The sequence below is a fragment of the Strongylocentrotus purpuratus genome, unplaced genomic scaffold (genome assembly GCF_000002235.5).
Source record: "Strongylocentrotus purpuratus isolate Spur 01 unplaced genomic scaffold, Spur_5.0 spur5_scaffold_21, whole genome shotgun sequence".
In the NCBI taxonomy this organism is placed as follows: domain Eukaryota; kingdom Metazoa; phylum Echinodermata; class Echinoidea; order Camarodonta; family Strongylocentrotidae; genus Strongylocentrotus; species Strongylocentrotus purpuratus.
In genome coordinates, this window is record NW_022145607.1 from 20567751 (window position 1) to 20579104 (window position 11354).

The 11354-nt window shown below is 38.3% G+C and overlaps 1 protein-coding gene across 1 annotated transcript; it reads right to left on the reverse strand.

Annotated features, from left to right (window-relative positions):
- Positions 1-34: 34 nt before the first annotated feature.
- LOC580439 (decaprenyl-diphosphate synthase subunit 2) lies at positions 35-11148 on the reverse strand. The gene is made up of 6 exons (XM_011672372.2): positions 10833-11148; positions 6537-7164; positions 5809-6000; positions 5073-5526; positions 3302-3448; positions 35-2600 (listed from the first exon to the last, which is right to left on the reverse strand). Exons 2-6 carry the CDS (start codon positions 7121-7123, stop codon positions 2448-2450), a joined length of 1533 nt encoding a protein of 510 aa, XP_011670674.2. The 5' UTR covers positions 7124-7164; positions 10833-11148; the 3' UTR covers positions 35-2447.
- Between the last annotated feature and the right edge of the window lie 206 nt (positions 11149-11354).

Here is an 11354-nt window from a genome sequence, read left to right on the forward strand (position 1 = left end):
AAAATTTTGAAAACAATGCGATCTTTTACTGGGAGCCAGTGTAGCGACTGCAAAACTGGGGAAATGTGGGTACGCTTGGTGGTCAGAGAAACAATACGAGCTGCAGCGTTTTGAAGCTTCTGGAGTTTGGACAGTAGATTCTGGGGTAGATTGATTAGGAGGGCATTGCCAAAATCAAGACAGGAGGAAATCAGAGCATGTACTAATTTTTCGGTGGCAGACTTGGACAAATATTTACGAATAAAACCGATATTACGCAATTGGTACCTTACTGATCTGCAAATATTAGAAACTTTGAAGCTAATTCATTAAGACCTTTAGAAAATTCTGAACTGCTATGGGTTAAAATGACATACTGTACATGTATATATTTTCTACATTCAAATATACCTAATTGTTTACACCTGAGGGAAGAATTGCTTGGACCTGCCCAACTTACAGTGTAGATATCTTAAAATACACTTAGTACTCATATAAGATTTAATATGAAAACACACACATAAACTCCTGAGAATTTGCACTATAAATTTCTAGGCCAGTATTCTATCTAATACTTTGTCTGAAATGTGACAATTTTTCACTCAGCTATTGGTTATGATAAAATACTAAGCAAACTTTGTATTTGTATTCACTTGAAGCCTTTGACTAAATACTATACACCAAGTTTCAGACAGCTCCCTAGCAGACTTAGACATGGCAGTCATGTGGTCTGAGTAAAAATTGAGCCATTTTACTTACTTACAATGTAGCTAAGCTAAATGCCAAGTAAAATACCAAGTTAATTTAAGTACAGAGTGGAATACAGGCTGAAAAGATTTACATGCTTTCTCAGTTGAAGTTCATCATTACCACAATGTAAAATGAGAAATATTAACCTTGAAATCACTAATAGCAAAATGCAGTGGCATTTCATTAGGATATTAGGCTGGTAAATATGATTTCCTTGATTAGGCTAACCATTAGCTAATATTCATTCAGAATATGTCAAATCAGGGGGAAAAGTTCGCTGGCGTTCGAGGCAAATTAGCCCCCAAAATGCCGAAAAGAGCCCCTCGAAAGTCATAAAAGAGTCCCCAAAAATGTGCATAGAGTTCAATGCAAAACAAATTAAAGAGTGTTATTTTCATGCAAGCAAGCTTGAAAAGTAGCCGCCAAAATTTTGTAATTATTTTTTTCCATGTGTCAAATGAGAACTGTTTAATATGTCACCAACATCCCTAACTATTACTACTTCTGCATTTCTACCGCCTATTGTTGTGCCACTACATTTCGTTATTAAGCGACAGACAAATTCTACATGTAACCCAATGGTACAGACCATGTTTAAAACCGTGTTTGGGTGATTCTGTGCAATGTTTCCTGAATACGTCTTTTTTCACAATATATTGCATCCAAAAGTAAAGGATATCTTAAGATGACCAAAGAGTAATAGTGCTTTCTGGTATCATTGCCATTAGTCATAGTCATATCAAGAAATTTTTTATTCATGGATAAAATATGTGGAAAAATGTTATACTTTGTATAGGACACATTGCACAGAATCGTCCTTAAATCCCATGCTGGCAACAAAGAAAGGACATGGAGAGCATTGCCAGAGTTGCCTTAACTCTTATCCTGCCATAATGAATACAGCCTAATGCACAGGGGGCTAATCCCCATTGTGCCAAGCCTCAAATCCCCATGTGCCAAGTTAATTTTTAGATAACCGGATTTACGCGATGGTACTATCAACAGCACGTGTGAAACACTAGGCACAGTGCAATGGGCACAAACAATAACTGCTATTACGAATGCGAGCATGCATGCACAAAGCAGATAAGCGGTAGCTCGCTCGCATGAATGAAGCAACCAATCAATAGCACGCTCGCGTGTACAAAGCACTATAACGGTTGCGTGCAAGCAGCCTTATGGCAGGATATGAGTTAACAGTGAACCTTGTTTGGAGGGACGTTCTTGACAATGATGTTGGGAACTCCTGGGAGAGCTTGTAATTACATCAAGCGTAGGGCTCTTGTTCTTATCCTCCCCGCAAGGACAATATTTTGGAGGGCCGTTCTGGAGTCTGGTGATGCGACGGTGATGCGACTGCAGAGAAGATTGTACAGCATCAACTCCACAAAGGTCACAGGCCTCAGTCAGGATCAAGGCTGGGGCTATTTTTCATATCCCGAATTCCAAATTCCAAGATCTGAATCTTCACTGCAGGAACCATGTTTATGAAAGTGGTCCTGGAGTCTGATTTCGAGCAGACTTGGAGAGCATCTTCAATACAGAGACAAAAGACACTGACCTTGATAGGCACTTGGGCTCTTCTTCTTATTCTCATTGCACAGACCATGTTCTGGTGAGATGTTCTGGGGTCTGATGCTGCAGGAACCTGTAGATTATTTCAAGGTTACAGAGGCACAGAAAACTCAATGTATCTCAATCAAGCCGAAGGCTTTTGTTCATATCCTCACCGCATGGACCATATTCTGGAGGGCTGTCCTTGAGTCTGATGCTGGGAATGCTGAGAGACCTTGGAGAGCAGTGTCAGAGTAGTTGAGACAGAGACTCTTAGCTTTATCAAGGGCGGGGCTCTGACGAATCTCACGCATCAGCTGTCAAAAGAAATAAAAAGAGATTAAACGATGGATTCCTTAGTTTAAGAAAAAACAAGAAAATTGCCAACTACTTTTTCGCATACATGTACACATGTAGAGCTACAAAGTTAACGTTTTAAAATCCACTCATAATCTCATATGCTGGAAATAATCCCCAAACACATAGGCAATCCAAACACAAGTCTACAACAATAAAACCTATAATTTCTGATAAATTGTATTTTCGTTATACTTTGTGACATCATAGCAGGTGTTGAATAAACACCAATTATAATAATCAGAGATGATTACATAATTCTTTCTTTTTAATAAGAAAAAAGGAATTGCTTGATTGATTTATTATCCATCTAATTAATCTTATCTTCTCAAAGCCATTACAACCATGTGGACAGTTTAGCTTTTAAAAATAGAAAATCACCATTCTTTCTGCACATCATTTTGCCAAATTCACTAGTGTCTTCTTCCCATTACCCCAAAGACTTTTCATACAATGTGAGCATGTGCATTGATAGGTGGCTTCCTTTGTCATGGTATGGTTTCAAACTGGGGACAGAACAGACAGATCAAGAAGTATACGTAGCAGTTATTGTTGCACAAAGCTACAGCAACATATTTTTATTGCCATCCGGTTCATATACACCAAAAGCTGCAATTTTTTTTTGGTAGAGTGTTTATAACAAAGTCTGAACAAGACTAACCTTCTTGATATCTGGTTTACGTGATGAGTTGACCTCTGACCTTTGACCTTGACCAGACTCCAAGTACAACAATACAGGAGCAGATGTAAGATCAATGTCACCTCTGGGCGATGAGCTGGATACAAAGGGTTGCAGCTCTGTATGAAGCTAAAAGAGAGAACAGAGGATCATATGTAAAGGTACTTTCAAAAGTTAAAACTAAAAGGAAATTCTAGGCATTGTTGTATCAATGAAACTACATGTACATGCATATATCAAATAACTTAAGTATGAATATTTGTACCTGGTAAAACTAGATGGATGTTCGAAAATGATGCCTCCGCCATAGAGCAATTTTTCAAATTTAAGTTTGATTGTAATTCATTAACAGGTTGCAGAATATCGCGATTACAAGTTATTTTTTATATACATGTATGACCCTCCTCCTCGCTTAGTTCCTAACGGAACGTTGAGGAGTATCCCAGAAGAAGAGAAAATCTTTGATCTTAAGACCCTAAAATCTAATCTAAACATGTCTCGAGTTTGATAGTAATCCATCCGTCAGTTGTAATAAGAAGGCGTTCACAAGCTATTTTTGCATACATAATAAGCCCCATGACCTTTGACCTCATGACCCCACAATCTACTCAATTCATTTGCTTTGCAAGATAAATAGATGTTTTGATGGTAATCTGTTCATCAGTTTAATGATGTGATCATAAGCTATTTTGGCATATATAATGAGCTCTGTGACCTTTGACTTTTGACCCCCTAATCTAATCAGATCATTAGCTCTGCAAGATACATACATGACTAAAGTTTGGCAGAAATCCATCCATCAGTCCTTGAGATAACGTGATCACAAGCTATTTTTGCATACATAATGAGCCCTGTGACCTTTGACCTTTGACCTCGTGACCCCAAAATATGATCAGTTCATTAGCTCTGCAAGATACATACATGGTTAAAGTTTGGCAGGAATCCATCCATCGGTTCTTGAGATAACGTGATCAAGAGCTATTTTTGCATACATAATGAGCCCTGTGACCTTTGACCTCATGACCCCAAAATCCAATCAGCATATTGGCTTTGCCAGATACATACATGGTTTAAGTTTGGCAGGAATTTATCCATCGGTTCTTGAGATAACGTGATCACGAGAACGAGACGTACGGATGGAAGGACAACCCGAAAACATAGTGCCTCCGGCTATTTTTCGTAGCGGAGGCATAATAAAATAATATCACTTTCAAAATCACCACATGATGATAGGAATGGGGAAGGAAATACTGTTACAAACAAGTTTAAGTGCTCTGTGATTACTGAAAAAGGATGTCCATCACTCGTTTGATGGGTGGTGCGCCCAAATAAACAGGCAAGTAGCAGACTACTGAACTTATTGCATGAAATCTTGCAGAATCAGATTCTTTCTCCTTCAACACTAGTATTTTTACAATAATTAAGCACAGTAGCTTAATTTTGAATTTCTTTTCAAATTAGCATGTCAAAATTAAGGTTCATTATCTCTTTGACTCAAAAATTCTTCACGATGAGAGCATGAATAGCATTACACACACAAGAGAATCAATATGAAATGAACAATATACAAATTGAAATGGAATTGGATGACTTTGGTCTTAGTAATCATAAGGTTTATTCCCATTTCACTCTGGTTAAATTTTATTTTTTTCTCAAATATCAAGCTTTCCAAAGCTTTTGATTTAAGATGCAATAAGCTCTTTCAAAATCCCTCGGGCAAATTCCATGTTAAAATCTACTCTCCTCAAATTACCTGTTGGGCCCATGCAATGTTCTTGCCAAAGTCATAGGCACTCTCTGTCAAAGCCTGGCTGTGATTGGTGAGTTCTAACGCTCCTCTGCAGCTGTGGCCAATCAGGGTGCCCGATGAAAGATACACATACCTCTCCCAGTCCAAGAAAGTCAAACCAGGCTGGATCGTCGCGATAGGACTCAAGTCAGCGTTTCCAAATCTCATAAAGGCAGCCTCCGTCAAATGCCCGATAGCCTTGGAGATAAGTTCAACAACGGTCGTGTTGCGCAGACCTGCAAGGGCCTTACAAGCGCTGGCCAGGAGGAAGTCCCCGCTGAGGACAGCCATCTTGTTTCCCATCTCCATGACGTTGATTGGTCCAGTGGCAGGGTCAAGGTTCAGAAGGTTAACGACCCCTCGGTGGACCAGGAAGGCGGTGTGGATCATTTCAGAGATTTCAGCCAATGCCCTTTGACTGAAAACAACATGAAGCAGAAATGTACATGTAACAAAATCTTATCAAACAACTACTATTCTACTTGTTACTCTACATGTATGTAGGATTTGAACACACAAAAAAGGTAAAAAAATAAACTACTTTGGTCCAAAGAAATCTCTTTGAATCTTTTCAATAAACAGTGCCACTCATTATATAAACAGTAATCTTGCATGAAATCAAGCACTTCATTCTGCCAAGGAATTTATTAGAGGCATTTTATCGAGGCGGTTTAACCTAATCGTGCAATCTTGGCTTTACCTTGCATAGATCCCTCCTGATGGTGGCACTTGCTTGCTGTCGATGGGGGCTTGCTGGTCCGGAGTATCATCAAGGCGGTGGGTCCCAGAGTCTCCGGGGGCCTGGTGAGTGGAAGTACTAGCTGCCTTGGATATGAGAAGGATGATCAGGCCTCTGGTCTGCAGACTGTGCTTGCCATCAGTTAGAAAATTCCTGCAAGTAAAAAAAATATTTAAAAATAGAGAAATAAAATGAAAAAGAAATAGATTGTACATGTATCATTTAAATATCTTTGAACTAATGCAAACATTGTGGTTTCCCCTCTTCTCAAGGAGTTTCACTTCATGAAGAAGTTATATCAAATACTTATTGGAATTTTCCTTAATGCATATGTACATGTACATGCAGGTACTTTCCAAAAATATCAGTGAGATGGACATTCCAGAAAATTAATTAAATTTTCAACATATTTGACTAGTCATTTTCCCCTTTCTTTACAGCACTGTATGTGTGTAATCAAGTGCACTGTAATCAAGTGCACAGTACATAATTTGTATTCTTTAAAAACCATGAAATAAAAGTAGGGGACCGAGAGATTATGAAAATGCATGTAGTTGAATTTATAAAGCGTCTGAAGGAAACTAAATGATGAATACAGATAGAGAGCATGGTGACAAAGAATGACTACATGGACATACAGCATATACTTCAGCTGAACTGACTACAACAACATTTCATCCATTACTTACTTGGCTGTTTTGAGCAGTGGATGCTTGGCACCCACAAGTTTCCTCATGTGCAAGGCAACATTGGCCAGCTCGTCGCTCAGCAGACAGCGAAGGCTCATGAACGAGGTGGAGTATCCCACCACCTTCTCGGCTTCCGATATCGCTTTAGCCCACTCGGTAGGCTGTGAGGAGCCAAAGAGATTCATGAAGTCTCTGCTTGGCACAAACAGCACGTGCTCACCTCCGCCAAGCTGCAAGGATCCACCCGTTGCCCTTGACCCCACTAAGGCCCTTGACCCCACAATGGCCCTTGACCCCACAATGTCCATTGGTCCAGATTGTCCAATTAGTCCTGGCCCCACCCTATCACTGAAATCTCTAGCAAGCAAAGTCACTGGTGAAGTCGCGGCAGGTAACGTTGCAATGGTTCCACGATGAACCGATGACACTGTGCTGGAGTTCCTTGGCAGTCTTGGAGTACTTGCACCTTGGTGTGGTCTTTGGCAGGTTGAGCAAGTGGAGCAGTGTGGTCTTTTCAGTACTGACCGGTAGGACCGAAGAAGTTGATGTCTCAGGAGACATGGCAATTGGAAGGATGTGAAGTTCATGGCGGCAATTAGCTTATCTCCATCCACAGGACAAATGATAGCTAAGTCAAAAGAACAACATGATAGAGTCAAACAAAATTCAAAACTTGGCTTCGTGAAAAAACAAAAACTTAGTATTGTAACAAATACAACATTTCTATTTTTGTAAATGAGAAAGGCATTGTTAGTAATGGAACTTTGTGCTAATATGATTGCTGACAAGACAAGGGAAAATATATCAAACGTGGTCTTCCGTTGTAAATATCGGATGGTAAAATACACTTGGGGAAAAATACATCCCCCCAATATTAATGATCTTAAACATTGTGAGTCATTAAAGCAGAGCAAGTTACTTTCGTAATCACTAAAACCAAACATAAAAGAAAAAAGCAGAAGAAAAAAAAAATCTCCTTCCATCCTGGTTGAGCTTCTATTCTAAAGAACAACTCCTTTATGTACACTATACTTTTATATGATACACTTCAATACTTTCAAATACCAAGATACATGTACATGTATGTACTGTACCACACAGGCGAGCACAATCTAAAGTAAGGTTTGGTGATAGCAATGTGCCTACCATATTTCATAATTAGGTGGTCTGTCGTTTTCGACAGATCACCTATTGTTTTCGTCAGAATTTTCTTTCTTTATTTATTTATTATTATTATTATTTATTTTTATTTCTCCCCGTTTTTTGTTCATCGGTTAACTCAAGATCGGTTGTGTTAATTTCATTCAATTTTGACACAGTTATAGGTCATTGTCATGAGACGTGACAGTAACCTTTTCACGGTCATCAGGTCATCGTGACGTCATCCAGGCGCCATTTTGTTAAATCACGTTATCCATCATATCTTCATGATGCATGAGCAAAGGTCATTCATATTCATATCACATATATTTCAGGTCAAGGGTCAACAAGTCATGTCATCAAAGGTCACATAAAGGTCATGACGCGCACGTACGCGCGCGTCAAAATTTTAAAATGCTCAAAATCACTTAACTATTAAAGGAGAGTACGAATCAGGTCATTTTAAGCATTTCAAAATTTTCCGTCCGTACGTGTCACCGCGCGCGTTGCGCGCGCTCATAACGCGCGGAAAAGGTCAAATTCAATTTTGTTACATGATTTAGATTCCTCTTACCGTAAATGACAATTTACATTAATTTCAGTCACTCTTGACCTTTCATAAGGCCGTGAGTGCGCGTCAAAGTTCAAAATCTGCGCGTGCTGCTATGGGCAATATAATGCAAATTTGATCAAAAACATCCTATTTTAAAAATCAAAATAACTCTTCAGATAGTCAATTGACCCCAACTTTTATATCATGGTTGGAAAAAGCATGAGTTGGAGATATGATTTCATGTGTCATTTGACCCTCAATTAACTCATGACGTCATCATAATGGCCTCCGAACTCATAATTTCAATTTGTATATTATGACGTCAGCAGATTTTTGGAAAATTGATTGTATCTCTGTAAATATTGATCAATTTTCTTTTAAATTTTGATATGTTCTACCTGAGAATATTCTCTACAAATACAGTCACCACAAAATTCCATTTTGACAAAGGTATCATGGCGTTTTTTTGCGATTAAAGGAGGCATGTCAATTTTTCACATTTTGCGTGTATTCTCTATGGGACATGACTTTTTCTCAAACTGGTTTCTACATTCTCGTCTTTCGCGAGCAATATCTCCGTCGTTTTTTCTTTGTTTACGCTGAGCTTTGAGTATGTTGTAGCTGAGAAAATAAGCTATCATAAGTGTGCTCTTTATTTTTCGATCAGATGCCGGGATCATACTCATATTTCACTTACAAAGTGGGATTTGATAATTCCATTTTCCGTTTACGTGTAATCTCTATGGGAAATGTTTTGGTATATCGGTAACGCACTTGACTTCCGACTTCGAGGTCCCTGGTTCGAGTCCGGGCGTCTCCAACAATTTTTTTTCTTCACTTTTTTTTCTTTTTGATCTTTCACTGTACCATCTCCTTTGAATATTAAAACACGTAGAATCGCAAATAATGTAATAAACAACCATATTTACTTTATCATTACCCTATTATCACTAGATCCATTAATTTTGACGTGTAATCCTTTTGGGAGATGACTTTTTCTCAAATCTGGATTCTACATTCTTGTCTTTTGCGAGCAATATCGCCGTTATTTCGGCTTGGTTTTTGTCGATTTTTGAGTATGTTGTAGCTGAGACTATACGCTATCTGAATCTTCTCTAATTTTGTTCAGTCTGATGTCATCGTGGTCTGTTGATGATAATAATCAACATCATCATCATCATCATCGTCATCACCATTACTATCAAGATCATCATCATCATGATCATCATGATGATCATCATTGTTTACATGTCTATATAACTTCTCCCTTTCTCAATATAGTAAATATTATAATCTCTCATAAGACTTGAAGACAGACCACCTAATTCGTCCCCATGACGAATTAAATTTCTAGTTTGTTTTACTGTTTTTACTTTAATACACCTTGTAAGTTATTGGCACATGCACCCTACTCTTATGAAGTTATGACACACACGTGTCAAAGTTCTATAGTACATGCACTGTACATATACAATGTACACGTAGGCAAATATATAACAATTGTAAAACGTTAGTGTTAGTATGATTCGTTTTATGTTCTAGACTGTATGTGTAAATGTTGTAATTGTAAAATTATTGTAGTACCTTGACCCTTGTACATACATTTTTTAAGCCAATGGCAATGGAAACATAATTTCTCTGTCTTATCATGCAGTTTCACAGCCTTATACAATATTGAGGGCATGCTTCTTGAGTGCATTTTGAGACCAAAAGCTGTGACCCACTTTGAAATCAAAACGATATAAAACATTAGAATGATCAGTAATGCTGTACATGGAAAATGAAATGTGATGTAGTTCAATGTTTCAAGAAAGTGATACACAAGCCATCAAATAAACAAAATTTTGTTAATTAAAGGTGTCAAGTATGATCCTGTGTGTGCTTTTATCAGCTCGCAAACATTTTGAAATAAGCCTTATTACTGTAGACTAGATCTAGGCCAATTCTTCCACAGCAGCCATTTTATGTCCATACAGACATACAGTTATCCTAAATACTGAATTTTGATTCATTTGCAAAAAATTACCGGCACACTACACTACACACTACACTACACTACCGCTCAGAATTGTTATTAAAATTCCTGTAAAATTGTTTCCCATGCTAGACCTAGACTAGACCTAGTCTACTACAAAATCATTTGAAAAGGGTCATTTTGGGGGAAAATTTTGGATAGGTTTCTGAACTAGCACCCAAAACTCGAATATGAAACTGCCTAGGTCTAGGTGTAGTAATACAATTAATATGGATCAACAAAGATGAAATGAAATGATATGAAATGAAATTTCTAGTTGAAATCAATCACCACGCCCGCAACGTAAGGCTAGGCTCGACCAGTCGGTATCGGCCCCCGGCGCGCGGCCGGTGGGCGTGCTAGCCTCATGTATGGCTAGCTTGGCCAGGCCAGGGCCAGTTAGGAGTGTGCGTTGCTGCCGCGGCATCAGGCACAACTCACAAGTCTTTTGAGGGGGCACATTTGGGTATCACTAGCACTTTGCATATCATTTACTATCTTTCAACCGAATATTTTAAAGAGAAAAAATGTGCCTCATCACCCAAATGACTATGATATTCAGTGAATCATGAGAAATTATCTTTCTTACCTTACGAAATTGGCAGGATTTTCGACAAGAATAAACTATTACGCAATGTCGATTCTTAAGGTATCCCCAAAGAGAAAACAAAAATTATAAAATATTCATCAGGATTTTTGTGCTTTTGAGAAAAGGTCTTTGATTTTAATAAACTGAGCACGACACAATCAATTTCTTAAAATTACTGAATACAAACATATTCAATATTAGATCTAGAGGTCTATATCTAATAAAAATATCTCTCTTGGAAGTCCAAATAATGATCTATCTAGTCAAATCTGTAATAATGATGCAATACTAGGTCTTTTTGCAGCATGCCCAGTTCTTAAAATATCTCACACGAACCCACCTTCTCTAACAGTAAAGGGAAATTGAAAAAGGAATCAATAATCCAGGAGAGATAATCTGTTCAGCCCACATGGGGGGGGGGGGGGGTGGAGGGGGAGGGGCCAGTAAGAATATCAGTGACCACAGGATTTCAAAAAACCCTCCTAATAAAGTTTTATCCATTGGTCAAAATCACACCCTTTT